General features: G+C 38.8%; 1 protein-coding gene across 4 annotated transcripts; it reads left to right on the top strand.

Moving 5' to 3' along the window:
• The first annotated feature begins 3,564 nt into the window (after positions 1 to 3,564).
• On the top strand, positions 3,565 to 6,497 carry LOC147627294 (uncharacterized). Of its 4 annotated transcripts, none has more exons than XM_086815927.1 (3): positions 3,565 to 4,028; positions 4,232 to 4,391; positions 4,512 to 5,399. In XM_086815927.1, the coding sequence occupies exons 1-3, from the start codon at positions 3,800 to 3,802 to the stop codon at positions 4,987 to 4,989; spliced, it is 867 nt and encodes a 288-aa protein (XP_086672053.1). In that variant the 5' UTR covers positions 3,565 to 3,799; the 3' UTR covers positions 4,990 to 5,399. The 4 variants fall into 4 exon arrangements, with proteins under 4 accessions (XP_086672053.1, XP_086672054.1, XP_086672056.1 ...); XM_086815928.1 differs by having other exon boundaries at positions 3,567 to 4,028; positions 4,740 to 6,497; XM_086815930.1 differs by having other exon boundaries at positions 3,570 to 4,028; positions 4,735 to 6,497.
• The last annotated feature ends 12,907 nt before the right edge of the window (positions 6,498 to 19,404 follow it).

The following is a 19,404-nucleotide window of genomic DNA, read 5'->3' on the forward strand; positions in this document are numbered from 1 at the left end:
AAATGGCGTATCTCTAACAACAGACTCTAAATATTATCCTGGCAAAATTAGGGAACTTACTTGTGTAGCTTCTGCCTTTGATGTAGCCTTTAAAGTTCCTATTTCTCCCATTCTCCATTGCAACTCCATTGTTTCAAGAAAAATAGAAAGAATGCAAATCAAACAAAAAACTCATACCAAATTCCTACAACCGGTGGATTTTCATTCCATCTGGTGGACCCTAAGCTAAGTGCTATCCCTGGTAGCGACGCCAAAGCTGTTCACCTAGATGAGAATTCTCCTTGCATCAGGGAGGAAGAAGAGAAGAGAAAAGAGAGGATGCAAGGTTCGGTTCAGAAACATGCAACTAGCCAACCCTAAGAGGGTTAACTCCTAGGGGCTCACTCCACCTCCACTTGTGTCACCCAAGTGGAGCTTTCCTTGAGCTAGGTAGAGAGAAATGAGAGAAGGAGCTATGGAAAGCTCAACTCCTACCTCAATGCCTTCATGTGTGTAAGAAGGGAGGGAGAGAGAGAAAAGGGAGAAGAAGAAGATGGGGAGAAGATAGAGGGTATCACCTATACAGGCAAAAACTTGCAATCAAGCAAGCAAGCTTGCATCAACACACAAGCTTACCACCATAGCCACAAGAGAGAAAGAGGGAAGAAGAAGAAAAAGACTCAATTGTGATAATGGGATTGTCCCTTTTCATATTCTATTAAGTTACTTATATACATGAGCTCCTTTTTTACAATGGCCAGCTGCCCATTGACCATTGAGGGCCCAAAACTGGTTCTCTAGCTCTATGTACACCTAGGCTTTGTAGCTCATGGTCGGTATTACACATGTCGTAAGGTCAGTCATCCCATGTCTTTTTACATGAAGCGCTTAACGCGGTTTTGCATAAAAAAATAAATTACATGTAACCATGCTTTGATAAAAAATGGTAGGAGTAATGTTAACCATTGTGGTTGATAGTGTGGGGAACATCTGTCATGGTCCGAAGGTCACTCTGTTAGGTTTCCTTTAGGTACTAGTAAGTAAGCTATATCATGGCTCTTGTGATGCTAACGATGAGCTCAAAACCGTTGTTGTCTCTAGGCTACCTCAACAATGGACTTGTATGATTTTAATGGCAAATTACATACCAAACTATCTCTCTCTGTGGAAATAACTGTGGGTGTCTATCTTGAGTGGTGTTGGCTTGGGTTGGCCTTGAGGTTGCTCTTTAGGCTAACGCTGCCACCTTCTGGGATAACCAGTTGATCAGATTCTCTGCCAACTCATCCATGCTCATGTCCTTGACTAGGAATCTGGTTGGTGTTGGTTGAGCATCCTTCAACATTGAGGCTTTGGATGATGTGTCCCCTATCTCTTGGTTTGGGTGGATGACTTTTACATCCTTATCTTGCAGATTGTCTACTAGGTCTATTGTCACACAGCAAGATTTAGTGTGTAGACCAGTAGACATGGTCATGAAACCTCTTGCTCTTAATATCCATCATACATTAATCAATGAGTGTAATAGGTCCTTGTAGAGATTCCATCTCATGTGGAGATACTTGGTTCTAGAAACATAGACCCGCATTGGCTCTCTCTCCTCTTCCTTGAAGTTATAGATCTATGCAATGGGACTCCATCTAGCTTCATTAGGTGAGAATCCCATAGTGATTATGTGTCTCGACGTCTCATAGCTGGACTTTTCAAGTGGGCCCATTAGCCTACTTTGCCTTCAGGGCAAAGTTCGAATAGACCGATGTTGGTGGGACCATCAATCTTTCCCATGGGCTTTTCCCATGGCCTCGTAAACTTAATCGCTAGCTCCATCAAATAGCCCTTCGCATTTCAAATGCTATCCTAAGCATGTCTTCTGCATATTTATGTGTGGCAGTGGGAAGTAATTGAGTCTTTGTGGACAACCCTCTGTTTTAGTATTTGGGATTGTTAAGAATCTAAGGTACTAAGGATAGGCTTGGTAGAGTGATGCACATAATGAGAGAGATTCGATTAGGGAGGATCAAACCAAACAAGATAATCCATGATACAAAATACATGTAGACCCATATGCACACTGAACCGAATGTATTGCAATATGCTATCAACCATAACATGAGAGGATTCAAAATATACATAGCCTCTAGCCAAGACTCTTTGCAATATGCTATCAACCATAACACGAGAGGACTCAAAACATACATAGCCTCTGGCCAAGACTCTTTGCCATGTGGCATCCTTATCCATGATTTGTCACCTTTCCAAGATAGCACCTACCCATGTGCTATCCTTCTAACACTCTAGCCTTTGAAATTCTGAAGAAGTAGATTCCACAATTGATATTACCCAAACTATACTTCTAATGCTCCCCCTCAATTACATAAATATGTGACACCAAATTTTCTAACACTCCCTCTTGGTGTCACATTCCATCATTCTAGGAGTGCTTCGTTGCTCTCATTCTTTAACACTCCCCCTTGGTGATATATTTCAACACTCTTCTATGCTCACATGAACTTAACACGCATCTCTCATGGACCCAACTCAACGCACACATACATGCCTCTTTTGGGCAAAATTCCATTTGAAGGCACTTCATGGCATGGGCAGGGCACCATTATACAAACATACAAATAGTCTCCTCTCAGATTCCATACACGGCTCTCTTAGACATAACGTGCCTTATCACTAGCATCAAAGCTTGGATTCCACTCGGCCTATCAAAAAATGTCAATTCGACATGGCCGCAAAATAGCATGTCGCATCTTCCATGCGACTCCACTCGATCGTCAAAGGAAAGTCAAAAAAGATGCTTCCACTTGAGCATCTTCACACAAATATAACTCACCGCGTACATTCTTGTCAAATGCATGTGAATTACGTCTTATTGAGGCCTTTTTACACCACAAAAAATTAGGGTTATCCTTATCCATAGCGGGGTTGTCTCTTCTAGCTCTCAATCAGTGTCGTTTCTATATGAACTACGTCTTATTGAGGCCTTTTTACACCACAAAAAAATTCTTATCCATAGCAGGGTCGTCTCTTCTAGCTCACGATCAGCATCGCGCCAATGGACACTACTCTACTGTTGGCAATTTCTATTTAATAGAGAGGCTAAAATATGGCGACAATGTTTGATTAGACAAGTGAGGATGAGTTGGCTCCATCTCAAGGACGGCTTTTAAGGAATTTCCTTTGTCTGAATATCATCCTAACCTAGACTAACTAAGAGACATAATGAAGCCTCTCCTCCAATGTCACCTTGCTTGTGCTATGTGCAAATTTCAATAGTGAACTCTGTGGGACCCACTCTTCTACTGGCTCCTTATGTATTTTGCAAATCATCCCACACCCATAGGGTAAAAAAGGCATGGGCAGGGACATTCTTTGTCGATGAGCTTCGGGTTATCGTGATACCATTGAACTCATAAATGGTCATCACCAATCTATAAACAACATTAGGGAACATTCCTGTGTAAAGAAAAAATGGTTGCAAGCTCAACCCAATACACTCAAAAGCAAAAATTGGCTTTAAGAGTCACAACAGCTCAATCATGGACCTAGTCCCTTGCGTGTGCCCTCCCCTTCTTGAACGAAAATGTTAACTGTAAACATTAGATTAATTAGTAAAAGCTATGCGGGCACATCACAAACCGGGGTTTTCTGTACAGGGACAATGACTCCCCAACAGGATTTTGACGATGACCTCAGTGAACGTAGGTCGTCTTTCTCTCTGCAATAAACTTCCATAGCCCTCGTCTCTTCTTCTTGCAGGGGATCCTCTTCTACAATTTGCAAGGACCCCCTTTTCTCCCTTCATATTGCTATGGACAACCCAGTTGAACAACCGGATAGCCCTGACACTATTGACAAGCTAGAAATTCATAGAAAGGATGCGTCGAAAGAGTGTTCTTGGACATTGCTTCCTCTGTCTAAGCTGCTATGGATTCTATGGAAGCTGCCCTGTATGTATTCTGCTGATTTGGGCAGACTGGGACCTGGCTTTGGGGTCGGTGCGGGCTTTGGATTTGGCGTTGGCTTTGGGCTATTTGGAGGTTAGGTTTTTCTCTTGATTCTCTGTACTTAGCCTTGAGAAATCCAATACATTTATGCATGGAGGCACAGACAGACTGGGCGTGGATGCACTCCTCATATGAATGCACATCTGTTGATGATCTTTTCTGAATTTGGCATGTGGAGTGCCTTGTGGTGCGGTTTAACACAATTTGCTCACCTTTTCCTTGTACTCACATGGCAGGTGCAGGGTTTGGGTTTGGACTTCCTGGCATGCAGTTTGGATTAGGGTTCGGCGCTGGCTTCGGGGTAGGAGTTGGCTTCGGCTATGGTCTAGGCAAAGGATGGGCATATGATGAGGATGGTGAACACTGCAATTTGCCAAGCCTGGGTAGTAGACCAAGGTAGGCTGATCCACATACACATACTTTTGGGAATGCGTACATTTGGTTTTTGAGTGAATTATTAGGTTGTTGATAAGCATACAGAGTCATTGCAATCTCAGTGGTTGATGCTTAGGATAGGTTCCTAACGTCGCACAAGGCAGACATGGAACCCAACGGGCAGGTGGAGGTAGATGGATCTGATGCCCAGAGCGGATGTAGAACCCAACAGGCAGAATGTATTCCTTGTCCAGGGTCGATGAAGCAAGATGGATTGCTTTGCCTGGGGCATCCTTTCAGACAGTTTACATACTTTATTTCATGTGCAAATGTTTGTAAGCCATTCAGTAAGAGTGTCTTGCAGGGCAGTTGCTGGCCAAAGTTCAAGTCCTGGCATCCTTTTTCATCCGACGTGCACGAGTGGGTGGCTTTGTCAGGTCGGCTACAGGAACTGCTGAAAGGTGCCCTTGAGCCGGAAAAATGGAGTGCCAACTCACAGAAGGGTGCCAACTTTGGGAGCATCAGAAGTTGCTGGCTGCTTCACCTCCAACTCAGCAAAATCTCATGTTTGGCGGCCCCTCTGAACCCGGCCTTAATTTTCACAATTGAGAACTATTAGCTTGTTCATGAATCGCCTTCACTGCAATCATACATTGGATTTTTTTGTTTGTTTGTTTGTTTCTTTCTTTCTTTCTTTCTTTTGGCTTCATGATGTATAACTCAAGCTAAGTTTTCGAGCTCATAGGCTTGTTGGTGCATAACTAGGCTAGAAGGTTCATTATACTGTGGGGGATATTCAGCTTCTTCTACATGACTAGTTTCTATGCTTCAGTTTAAAGATCCATAGACTTACGTTTTTGTTACATTAATCTTCTAAGTAACTAGTGGTTTACTTAATGTCATGCATGCATAAATACAATGTATGCATGCATGTATGTGTATGTACACATGTACGTATGCTTGTCATATGTATCCGTGTATTTGTTTGTCAGAAAATCTACAGATGATACAAGTGACCTTTTGTTCTGTTCACAGAGATCAAACAGCAACCATGTGGGATCAGTTCCGTTTCCCTGATAGGAAAGATGTTTCTACTGTTAACACAGAGGAAACCGGAGGTGTGTGGGACCAGTTTCTTTATAACTCCAAAATTGCCTTTGACTCCGTCGAAAAAGGTGGCAGCAGAAAGAAACAAATCTGAATACTATATTTTGAAGGGGCTCCTTAAGTGCATTGTTCATGACAAAGATCAGCTGTGGTTCAGAGTGGATGCCATTTTCAATAAGTGTACCATTTGATTCATTTAGACAAGGTTTGTACATTTTTCAAGATTGTATACATTGATTATTTTGGTTGGGAGATACAAGGCATTAGCCCTATTCCAAGATATTAGTATGTGGGGGGTGGAGAGAGAGAGAGAGGATTTTTTTAATGTCAGAGCCAAGCCAATGGAGTGCATGATACTCAAGGCGGCACCGAAGTGCAGGGTATGGGACTTGAGCTGGGCTTCTTTTGATGACAAGTTTTATGTAATGCTTGTTACAAAAACTAAAGGTGCCTCCTAAGTTGATTTCTTCACTTCATGCTAACGAGAAAGGGGAAAAAGTGTAAGTGTGTGTGTGTGTGGGGTGGGACGGTGTCATGTGCATCATAGATGCCATGGACATTTTCAGGGCTAAATCCAGAAGAGGCAGCCAGATAAAGAGTATGAACCAGGTAGAGTCAGGATGATGGAGCACAGAGCACTTTTAGTAGTGTAGGTTGGAGCAAGGCATGGAAAACATGAAGAGGATGCTGTCGGCTGCTCACAGAACAGGTCGGCTGAACCAGAGGACAAGGGCAGCAGCAGGCGCATTATGATCAAGGAGTATATCCAGTCGGGGCTGCGTTAAAGGGCATCAATGAATTTATGACTGGCCGACCAGCAGTCGGCCAGTCTACCAAGTGTCCAAGGGACCTATAAATAGGCCCAAGTGCTCCTTGTTGTAATCATTCACTCCCTCTAGGGGTTTGAGTCATTAGGGGTCCCATAGGGGACTGTTTTGGTGTATTCCACCTTTTAAAGAAGGCAGCCTAGGGCTACAGACAAGTACCTTTTTGTACTATAGCAATATACAGATTTTCCAGCACATCTCTCTCTCTCTACTCTCTCTCTCTACTCTCTCTATATCTGCGTTTTGCATCAGATGGTTTCCAGGAGTGTTTAGGGCTGAAAGAAGACCCCCAGAGCTTCCGCGTGTTACATTGGTATCAGAGCATCAGGCTCAGCAAAGCTAAACACTGATTCAGTCCCATATGATGGTGTACAGGTCCAAGGTACAAGAAAGTACACGGATTCGAAGCCCAAGGCGAGGAGCACAGAAGCGGGAAGAACTCCCAGGAGGTTTGTTGGTGGTGTTCCACAAAGCCAGAGGGGATGGCAGTCCTGTGAGCCAGATAGGTTCTCGGGCGCAACGGTCCCAAGGGAGGTTTATCCTCCAAGGGTGATGTGAGAGTGCGAGACTCCTTTCTCAGGAATGAAGACCAAGACAGTGTTCAAAGTTAGGGCAGGAATGGATTGTGGACTAGAGGAAAACCGATGCATAGATCTTCGTCAAAGACAGAATTTTGGGGTTTACCACCTTTTCTTCAAGGCAGTCTATGGCTGTTGAGAAGTACCTTTTTGTACCATATCAATATACTGAATTTCTAGCACCTCTCTCTCTCTACTCTCTCTCTATATCTGCGTTTTGCATCAGATGGTTTCCAAGAGTGTTTAGGGCTGAAAGAAGACCCCAGAGCTTCTGCATGTTACAAACGTGCGCGCGCGCGTGGGGGGGGGGGGGGGGGAGTGCAGGAGTCTAGTGGATCTTGAGTGTTATGAACTTTGCCAGTGGCGTAAGTGTAGAGGTGTCATATGTGCATGTCATCCATATCTACACTAGTTGGGCTCGATATCTCAACACTCTCCCTGGGTCTCAACTCCATAACCTAGTAAGTTTTTAAATTTGTGAAGCTTCTTTGTACATAATGCTTTCGTGAAGATGTCAACTACTCGATCCTATGAGGTAGAATAAATCACTTGCTAGAACCTTCTCGCTCACAAAATGATAATAATGCACCTCAATGTGCTTTATCCATGATACACTGGGTTATTGGCCAACTCTATGGGTGCTACAATGAAACTATCATATCCATGGGCTCACCCATATCTGCTAGTAGCTTGTGTAACCAAGCTATCTAACATGTTGACATAGTAGGAGTGCCCTTGTGGTCCAGCCTCTATACTTGATAAAGCAACTATGGGTGCTTCTTGTTGCTCCAGCTAACAACAATACTCTCAAAAGAGAACATGAAAGTTAGTAGATCAACATTCAGAGTGAGAAACTAATGACAAAACTAAAGCATAATGACAAGAGATTTTAGTAACAAGCTCATATGATAATACATAACATAGAGGACTTGTATATATAGGCTTGAGTACATCTCTATTAGTCATTGATTGTGACTCTTAAGCTTGATTAAGCCATTTCCTAATCCTTGCCTAGATTTGAGGACAACCTCCCTTGAAGTAAGCACCCATTTAGACCCTTTCTCATCTTTCTTTTAGATGCTTCATTTTGGCCTCCTTTTGGGTTGGACATTCTACATATACGTTCACATTTGGGCTTCCTTTGAGTCTTTGCACCACAGTCTTATGACTAATGCGACTTACATATTATTAGAGGGTCACATAACACTTCTCCTTGCTCCGTTGCTGCCATTTGTCATCTTTCTTCTAGATGCCTTCTTTTGGCCTCCATTGGGAATGGACATTCCACATATACCTTCACATTTGAGCTTCCTTTAACCCTTTTAACCATAGTCCTATGAGTAATACAACTCATACATCATTTAAGGGTAACATTGATCCTAACATCTACCCAACATCACTTGTTATTTTTAACACTGTATACCCGAGAGAAGTATCGTAGCTTACCCAAATCTTTTATCTTAAACTTATTTTAAAGAAGCATCTTCACCTCATAAATGTCATCATCATTGTCACCTATGATATGGCAATTCATGAACATAGATAACCACTAGCACAATCCCCCTATCAGTCTTTATCACATAAAGTGAAAGTCAAAATTAGATGACCACTCCCCTATCTTGTTTGACCATGCTCTAGGTGCCTTTCTCACGCCATACAAGTCTTTGTGCAATTTTCAAACAAAATCTTGGTGTGCATGATCCTCATATCTTGGTGATTGTTGCACTATGTAAATTTCCTCTTGTGTAAGTCACCATGTCAAAATTCATTCTTTGCATTGATGAGATATAAAGACCATCCCTTAGCTGAGCCATAGTAATGGGGCTCTCACAGTTGCCATCCTAGTAACTGGACTGAATATGTCCTCACAGTTAATGATGCCAACAATGCCATATGTCTATGCATATCCCTTGGAAACTAGTCTTACTTTGTACCTACTACTAAAACCATCTGAATTCTGTTTCAATTTGTAGACCCACTAACTTACCTTCTTTTTCTTTAGGCAAAGACACCAAATCCCGTGTCTCCTTAGCATCTAATGTAACCATCTCTTCATTCATGACATCTTTCCAATGCTTATGGTGGCGAAGTGCCTTCTCAAAACACGTGGACTCTATCTCTTGTATAACTTTGACTGTATATGTATAATGATGGATTGTTTACCCATCACTATGTATATTTCTTAACCTATCCACTAGATATTTGACTCTAGTAGACATGCATACACTTGGATCACTGCCAAGTGTTCCTAACACTGCTTCGGCTCTTTTTACACCAGGTGTAACAACTGTCAAGATCCCAAACTCGTCATCAAAGCTCTGTTTCACTATATCCATCAACAAATGAGTATCCTGCTTAAATATAAAGCATTATAAAAGGCTACCCACCTTTTCTTTTTCCTTGTGTGATACATGTGAGCTTGCTGAATTTTCAGCACCCGTAGTATCACCACATGACACATCAAAATGCCTAATATTTTACCTCAATTTGATTAACTAAGATCTCATAATAGACCCATTGCTAGAACTCTCCAAGTCCACTCAGTGGATGTGATTAGCTGCAATCACCATTTAAGGCACCATTTGCTAATTCTTTACTTCACCCTCTATAGAATCCTTAAATGGAATATACGAGCCACTTGCATCTCATGCATAGTTTGCTGAAAACACAGAGGTAAGTGAGGCATGAGGATTGAGCCTAGTGGACTGATGAGGACACTCCAAGGGGGTATCACACATCTTAATTATAGTGAGTAAGTGAGAAAATCGGTGATTAGTAGGGGCTAAAATTTGGAGGCTTAAATTGAGCTTGTGGAAAGAAATTATGATGGGGATTTTTGTATAAGTTTTTTGGCCTTGATGAGAACAAGTGGCACACTAAATATCTCCAGCTTGAATTAGCCCTAGAATCTCATATAAGCTCCATATCAGGCGATTGGTTTTCTATTGATTATGGCTCAACTATAGTGGAAGATTTGAGCTAAGATTTGAGATACGGGTTCCTTGAATGGTGATTAACAAGCTCCTAAGAGGGTTTACCTCAATTTGATGTGGTCGGGGAGAATGGAGGAAAAAATTAGTCAATGCAAATCGACAAAAATCAGGCAGCTGTGTGGGAGATTCACCGATTCCTTCAAGCCGTGGAGGCATCTAGGGTTGAGAAATGCTCTCCCAAAATGGTTTGGCAGTGGTGGAGAGGATTGAGAGAATTGAGCTCAGCTAGTTAGGGCCACAAGAAGGAGAAGTGGATAAGCTTGTGATTAGTGACTTAAACACAATAATGAGCTGAGATTAATTAAATGAAGAAGCTCAAAGGAGAGAGGGAGGCTCTGATACTATGTTGAGAAACATGGATACTATGTGCATGTGTATGGCTATAGTGATTGCCACTAATCTTAAATTGATCTGGTGATTAAGCTAATCTAAGAAGGTGGGTGACACCTAAGCAAAGATATGATGATTAACTGCTAAACTAATTAAGCTTAGATTCAAGCACAATTAGGTTACAATATTGAGACTTGTACTCATAAAGAGGCATGAGATCTTGTTTCATTTTTCATTGCTTAAAATAATCCCTTTTTATATGGGTGGGTATAACATTGGCTTTCCTAGCTTATGTGGGATAATTCCACCTTTGCTCATGTGGCTGCTTGCTAGGCTTGTACTTCGTTTGGGCTACTCATACTCATACCCTACCAATTCTTGTGCTCAATGGTACCACATTTCTCAATAATTTTTAGGTGTCCTAAAAAAAACCCTGGTTCTTCATGCACCAGAGTAATCACTGAGATGAAATTCCAAGCTCCTCATTAAGGCTCTGCTTTTCAGAGCCACTGTTGAGAGTGGCAATGCCAAATTGTTGTGGGTAAGAGTTGAATGTGAATTTGTTTTTGGAGAGATTGTATAGCACCTCTAGGGTGAATTCACATACTCAAGCCCAAGATTCACTCACACACATTTTACACTGCACATTTCAACACCCCTCCTCAATGTAAACTTGGGTGTGTGCAGACATTATCTTGAGTGTGTGGATGGATAAGAGTGCCACATAGGTGGACACATGTATGGATATTTAGGCTTGAAGCTATCTGTATTAGAAGCCTCTCATTTGTATGGTGCATACAACATATGCAATAGAGTATTATTGAGTGTGCTACTCTCTCTCTCTCTCTCTCTCTCTCTCTCTCTCTCTCTCTCTCTCTCTCTAGCAATGGCTTTCTTAGTGTGGTTTAACACACCATGATTTATGCTTAATCTATGTTGCACCACACCATGATCAATCCCATGTTAGGTTTCTTAACATTTTTTTCTTCTATCTTCTTCTCTTCTCTATAACCATATAACTAAAACATAAGAGTACATATTATAAGAGAAAGTACTCTCCTACAATAGCATACAATGGTTGGTCCATAATGTGAACTTGACTATATGAGATGGTGCTATAACTATGCCATAGCTCTAGTTCTCCAAATTTGTTGTTATACAATTTGTCATCCCACTGGTGACATATCAACCATAATCTCACCAACCATGCCAATGACATATGTGCAGAAGTGAGACACATCTAGTTTTATGCCTGTAAACTTTTGTTCAGGCATTATACCATGAACGACTAGTGTATTGGGGTCCTGTTTATAATTTAAACAATAGTTTGATGTGCTGGTTTTTCCTAAAAATAATTTGGCATATTCTTTTTAGACATACCAAGGCACATGCCTCTTCTATAATGTGCCTATTTTTCCTTTCAACAACAACATTGCGCGGAGTGTACCTGCATGTGAATTGTCTTTTGATTCCCTGCTTTCTTAAGAAATCACTGAACTCATCTGATCTCAAGCATTTTATTTATATGCCTTTTTCCTTCTCGGACCAAGGTTTTAAATCTCTAAAAGAGAAAAAACCTCACTTCTCTCCTTCATAAATAAACCCACACATCAATGAATGTAACATAATCCCTGCACCTTGTAATTGTTGCGGTCTTGGTCAGTCCCCATACATCTGAATGTATAACATCCAATGGCCTTGTACTAATGTGCTTTTCATGTGAGAAAGCATGCTTGGCATGTTTCACATACTTTATGCATACCATCAACCTTAAACTTTGGCAAACCTGTAACGATATTTTGGGCCTCTATAGACTTCAGTCATTGCCACTCATCGCCACCATCGAAGATATTCACATGACTAATGCGCTTGTGCCCTATATCAATATCTGCAATGACACCTATCCCATGTGCAAACATGGCTACCTTTATCTTAGGCATGTTCACATCTAAAGTAAACATCCTACCATTTTTATTACACTTTGCAACCAAGGGATACTAATTTTTGAAGTCTTCTAAAAAAATTCACTGAGGATTGAACCTCACTTGTAGACGTTGTTCAACCATCTGTCTAACAAAAACTAGGTTTCTTCTAATCTTTGAAACATAAAGTAAATCTTCCAAGTACTTCATTTTGCCATCCTCTTACATAAACAACATGTGCAATGGGATATGTAGTATCATCACATGTTTCCACATATCTTAGTTTTTTCATTTTCAGCATATCTCTTAATCACTTATGATGACTGGTTATGTGGTGAGAGGTGTAGAATCATCACCTATTTTCACATATGTTGGTTTTTTCATTTTCTGCATATCTCTAAGACACTTACCATTACTGGTCATGTGGTTAGAGGCATAGAGTCCATATTACCAAATATCTCCCGATCCTGATACATCTCCTATCTCGTGGAACTCAGTATGTGTACTGCACCACAAACAACTGCTCACTTCATCACCACACCCTGTTTACTTGATGATGAATAGTTTCCTTACTGTAACATTTCACTTTTGATATCATTCTATTTTTTATAGTAGTTCTTTACCATGTGCCTTGGTTTGCCCATAGTAATAGCACTATATGTTATTTGCACTCTGATTTCTTTGCCAACCACCTCGGTCCCTCCAGCTCCTCTTGTCACTAGGGTGGCCTTGTTACTGCTAGCTTTGATTTCCAAAAACCAACCACCACCTCATCCTCTAGATGACGACCTGCCTCTGCCTCTACCTATATCTAAGTAGAAGGCATGCTCATTTGCATTTCTAGAGGATGGACCTCCCCCAATATTCATCTCTTCATCATGGATGAAGAGGAGAGCAATCAATTCGTGAAAACTAGGAAAATTCTCTGAAACTCCAATACAGATCTAAAACTGATTGTATTCTTTTCCAAGACCGTTCACGGTTACGAATACCATATCATCATCATCTATTGTTGGTGATCCAATAGAAGAAATGGCATCTACAAGCCCTTTAACCTTCAGTGAGTAATTATTTATACTTAGATTTCCTTTGGTTACATAATGCAGCTCTTGGTTTAGTTGTATCTGTCAAGTTTGAGTGTTTGTACTGTATATATCACTCATAATCTGGGATTGACCTGTTAGACATGATTACCTGCAACAACTTACCAAATGGTGCTTTAAAAAACAATTTGCACTTGTAATCTCCAACACAAAAGTATTGTAAACCTATTATAATGCCACTGTATGTGAAACAAAATCACATACACATACGTCCCCACCAATACTTGTAACAAGTAGATTCTCTACATAGGATATCTTGCACAACAATTTTTGTTGCAACTTTCACAGAGTGCTTGTGCGAAAGTCTTACTAATAGGGCATATATATATAGCAGTGCCTTAAACAATATTGATTTTTTTTTTCACAAAATCTTTGAACTTAGACAACTACTGCCTACCTACCATAGCATCATTATCCATGAAGATATTGGAATCTTCAAGAAATTTTTCCACTACTAAAAACTACAAGACGACAAGGCCTTGTGTATAGATAACCCTGGGAGTCTTTTTAAAGCATGTATGTATTCTATAAACTATCTTGAAAGTGGTTTTTTGAGAACGCAATCCTCTTAATAAATAAAATTATTTTAATGTATATATATATTGATACACCTCTTTTAATTTCAAACTTTGGCACAAAGACAAACCCTTGCCTTGGAACAAGATGAGGTACGGGTTGCATTTGAGCACTTGGCTAGGCTCAAGGCTGATGAATACTACTTGAAATGTAGAGCTTATTTATTTACTGACACCTATCAAAAAATTTCAATGTGGATCCATAGTAGGTAGAATCCATACATGGATAAATTTATCTCAGAGATTTTTTGGGGTCATTATCCATACTATGCCACCAACCTAAAGTTAGCTATGGTCATGTAAAAGTTAAGATTAGTTAAAGAGTGTGAGATCCCCGTTCCCACCGCGCAACGGATTTGGGGTACTAGCAGCGGAAGTAGCACTTCTAGCGTGAGGCAGGGTCCCACACTCGGGGCCTCATCCACGGATATCCGGACAAAAGACTAATCCATCGGTTTTTCCAAAACCGAACCCGGAAAAACTTCCCTTATCCGGAAAGCACGGGCGATTCCTCCAAGATAACTTTTTACTCTAACGTAGTCAAGACCATTAGTGATCAAACTGATCCGACTACACCTATAAAGATACTCGGTCAGATCAGGGAAGAAACTTGCACTTGGATCATTGGGATCAACGCTTTTTTCCCCATCAAGAGGCACAGCCATCCATAGAACAATTACTATTCGGGACTTACTTCATCTATCGTAATAACAGAAATTGAGTCTCGATTTACGGATCCATCAGTCCAGCCTAACCCCATCCAGTCCCATGGGTTAGCCAACTGCGCAACCACTGTAGTGATGGGATCCAATTAAGAATTTGGTTAGGTTTTGTCCCGGGTACCAAGGAAAAGAGTTCCAAGGCCCCCTATCCGGAAGTTCATGCAAACATAAAACTAGTCACACCACTTACACACCCAATATGAAATTGCCTTTTTCTTAGCATCAGCTAACTTTAAAACAATCCTTTAATGAAACCATTATGTCACCGATGACAATCCTCATAGTCTCTGGTTGAATCCTTATTTCTAGTCATTCATTCATCGGTATACTTATGGCATCATTGGCAACCAGAACGCTCACCACCTGTTCACTCAGGGGCCTTTTCCATAGTTCCTAGCTCATAGTAACCGGCAATATATTCATATAGCAGAATGGAATCTCCGTGGAAGATCAGCAAGATCAACCCACAGATCCATATAAAAGAGCCATGGACTCATCCGTTGAGGACCAGCAAGGTCAATCAACCAGATCTTGCCCAGTTTCAGAAAACAACTCTTATTCCTTGTTCCAATATCTTCCACGACGCACGTGTGGGTATCTTCGACGACCCAGAGCCCGAGCACCGTATGGTCCGCACCCTCTAGGATCCTTCGCAGGTGACCTAGCGCTTCACTCATAGGCCGCTTCCTTGGTCCCTCATCCACCATACCGGAAGCTCACCATTTAAATCGAACCGAGGCTGTCAAGACCTCGGTATCACATCTTGACTCATCTTATAACTTCCTAACTCATCTCATATGCATCTTATCACATCTTATCACATCCCATATACCTCTTATCACATCCTATCACATCTCATACACATCTTATCACATCTTATCACATCTCATACACCTCTTATCACATCCTATCACTTCCCATATCTATATATAGAATACAGGAGAATTCTTATATAAGATTTCTCTACACATTTATTTATGCAAGCATAAATTCCATTTAAGGAGACTAACACTTTCGAAATAAAAATCAATCTTTTATGCATCTTCCTATGCATAAATTCATTTTAAATGAAAATGACACTTTTGAATTAAAATTCAATCTTTTATGCATCTTCCGATGCATAAATTCAATTTGGATGAGAATAACACTTTTGAATTGAAATTCCATTCTTTTATGCATCTTCCTATGCATAAATTCAATTTGGTAGGAATTACACTTTTAGAATAAAAGAATTTCTCTTATGCATCTAAGTTATGCATAAAATCCATTTATGATGAAAATCACACTTTTAGTATAAAAAGAATATCTTTTATGCATACCTCTATGCATGAAATTCAATATGATAAAAGTAACACTTTTACAATAAAATAATCAACTTTTATGCATACCTCTATGCATGAAATCCAAATATGATAAAAGTAACTCTTTTATAATAAAATAATCAACTTTTATGCATACCTCTATGCATGAAATCCAAATATGATAAAAGCAACACTTTTATAATAAAATAATCAACTTTTATGCATACCTCTATGCATGAAATCCAAATATGATAAAAGCAATACTTTTATAATAAAATAATCAGCTTTTATGCATACCTCTATGCATGAAATCCAAATATGATAAAAGTCACACTTTTATAATAAAATAGTCAACTTTTATGCATACCTCTATGCATGAAATCCAAATATGATAAAAGTCACACTTTTATAATAAAATAATCAATTTTTATGTATACCTCTATGCATGAAATCCAAATATGATAAAAGTAACAATTTTATAATAAAATAATCAACTTTTATGCATATCTCTATGCATGAAATCTAAATATGATAAAAGTCACATTTTTATAATAAAATAATCAACTTTTATGCATACCTCTATGCATGAAATCCAAATATGATAAAAGTCACACTTTTATAATAAAATAATCAACTTTTATGCATACCTCTATGCATGAAATTCAATTATGATAAAAGAAACACTTTTATATTAAAATAATAATTCTTTTATGCATACCTCTATGCATGAAATCCAAATATAATAAAAGAAACACTTTTATATTAAAATAATAATTCTTTTATGCATACCTCTATGCATGAAATCCAAATATGATAAAAGAAATAATTTTATAATAAAATAATCAACTTTTATGCATATCTCTATGCATGAAATCCAAATATGATAAAAGTAACACTTTTACAATAAAATAATCATCAATTATGCATAACATAAAAATCAATTTCTTCATGATTACAATAAAATTCTTTCAATTAATCTAGGATGATAATTCCTAGAATATGGTAGGAAGTTCTCTTTTCATGCTTTGAATAAAATTATTTTATGTGTAATTTTTATAAAAATTTTGCCATAGCTCTGCTACTATGACTGATAAATCTCAATTTGTTTTGAAGGATAAAGCTTATCATTAAGAAAATGATTAGAATGATCCCTAATTGGATCATTAACCCAATAATGGGTTGAATCATCAATATTCATGAAATACATAAACTAAAAGCATAGAAAAAACCCATTAATTTGACTTTAAGCATAGATTAATCTTGGATTAAGGAAAAGCTTTATGAAAAGCTTCATTTGGATTGAGAATGGGTCATGAGTATGACCATTTCTTGAGTGAGAGAGAGAAATTACATAAAAACCATTAGAATTAAGCATAAATGAAAATTTATGTAATTCTTAACTATCATTAATCAATTAACTTCAATAGCATTTATCAAATTATGTAACTCTTCACTACCATTCATCAATTAACTTTAATAGCATTCAAAAACCATTCCAATTAAGCTTCTCAAGCTTGAGAGGGGTTGAGAAGAGAGAAACATTGAGAAATTATAGAAAATGATCAAAATTCACTAATTACCTTACAAATTGCTTGATTCTTTGTTCACGGTAGAGGCCCCCAACCAATCAATTGGTTAAGTATGTTGATGGAGCCACCAATGGGGATTGAAGAAAGAGGGAAGCTCCAATTTCTTCAATTTGGAGAGAATTTTAGAGAATAGTAGAAATTAGCATTATTTCATCATAACTCTAGTATAGTAAAATTCTTCTCTTTTTTTCAAAGGACTCATGTTCTATTTATAGGAGAGGGAAGCTCTAACCAAAGCTAACTAAATTCTAGAATTTTCCAAATTCAGTTTGGTTGAATTTGGACTAGATTTGGATCTAGTTTGGTTCCTTTTTTATTCGGTTTGGTTTCATTTTGATTTGGTTTGGTTCAAGAGAGAGGAGAGATAAAAATATCACATTATTTTTTAGTTTAAAACTCATTCAAGCATGTGAAATATGCACCTCCTTTAAAGAACTCCCCTTCCTTACATATGTGTCAAAATGGAATCATTATACCCAAAATATCTCATATTTTTAATATTGCTCATAGTTTTTTACTAATAAACCTTGTACATTTTCAACTCTTCATCTTGTGTGAGCATTTACTCATTTTTGGATACCCAAAATATCTCATAATTTTAATATTTCTCATAGTTTTTTACTAATAAACCTTGTACATTTTCAACTCTTCATCTATGTGAGCATTTACTCATTTTTGGATACCCAAAATATCTCATATTTTTGATATTACTCATAGTTTCTTACTAATAAACCTTGTACATAATCAACTCTTCATCTTATGTGAGCATTTACTCATTTTTGGGTATCTTCTTTTACAAAATTGGATTTATCTCCTCCCTACACATGGATTGATGCTATTGGCCCATAGGAACCTTAATTGGACGATAATCCAAAAAAATTTAAAAATCTAGACCCTTAGGCTAAGGTCCTTTATACCCATTTCCAATTAATTCTAATTGCACATTGAAAATTTCTTTCTGAATTTCTATTTTAGGGGAATTCATTTTAATAAGATGAGATATTTTTCTATCCAAAAATATTCAAAATTTGAATACCTCAGCCATATGGGTTAAAAACTCCCAAAGCCACAAAAGTACCCACTTTGACAATAGAACAAAGCAAGGAACTTAACGGTAAAAACAAAGGAATCCAACAAGGAGATGCAGATGGAAGCCTTCCACAACCAGACACAACAACAAAATTGTTCAGTTGGGTGGAAGGAACAATAAAAAACTCCCACATGGAACTAAAACAACTGCATCAGCAAATGCCCAAAAGTGCCCAAGTGACCCCTTGGTTCTCATGCGATAAACAAAAGGTATCCACTGAATGCACAAATGGGTACAAGGTAAGCAATGCATCATTCACTCATCATGTGCATGTTTGACTTCTTGAGCACAAAGAAAAAATGAGAAAATTTTGATCTTATGCATTTCACATGAAACTACAAAAAAAAAGCGGTTCACGACATGAACCCCATTACAGCCGTTCACGCCGTGAACCACCTTATGGAGTTTCACGCCGTGAAAGAGTTCAAAACGTTTTATGCCGTGAAACAATAATTTTTTGGTAGCCAATCACACAACGCCACATAGCATTCTTCATTAAGAGAGCCGCCCTGTCCGATGGCTACCTTATAAAATCAATTTTCTTTTCCTTTTTTGTCATTTCGCATCGAGTGTTTGAGTGATCGTCGCCTTCGCTCCCTGTGCATCATCCGAGCTCGCCATCTCCCTCTGATGGTTTTCGGTTAATCTTTCGAGGTGGGAGCTTGATACTCATTTTTTATTTTCTTTTCTTTTTTCTTTTTTCTTTGTTTGGGTAGTTATTTTGTATCCGTTTTGTGTTATTTTGTATCCGTTTTGTGTTTGTCTAAACACAGTAGTGTGGATAGTTATTTTGTATCCGTTTTGTGTTTGTCTAAACACAGTAAGTGTTGGCATAAATACTCTGGCTGTTTCACGTAATTTAATCACAAAATTTATGAAAGATTGGTGTCTCCACAT

Source organism: Cibotium barometz, chromosome 21 (assembly GCF_041138505.1).
Source record: "Cibotium barometz isolate CiBa-2024 chromosome 21, ASM4113850v1, whole genome shotgun sequence".
NCBI classification, from domain to species: domain Eukaryota; kingdom Viridiplantae; phylum Streptophyta; class Polypodiopsida; order Cyatheales; family Cibotiaceae; genus Cibotium; species Cibotium barometz.

What these genes read in the sequence shown, in the direction of transcription:
- LOC147627294 (XM_086815927.1), top strand. Translation starts at nt 3,800, where the DNA reads ATGGACAACCCAGTTGAACAACCGGATAGCCCTGACACTATTGACAAG. An exon ending in TGGCTTTGGGCTATTTGGAG is followed by an intron (nt 4,029 to 4,231) that starts GTTAGGTTTTTC and finishes CTCACATGGCAG; the next exon opens with GTGCAGGGTTTGGGTTTGGA. An exon ending in AGCCTGGGTAGTAGACCAAG is followed by an intron (nt 4,392 to 4,511) that starts GTAGGCTGATCC and finishes TGCTTAGGATAG; the next exon opens with GTTCCTAACGTCGCACAAGG.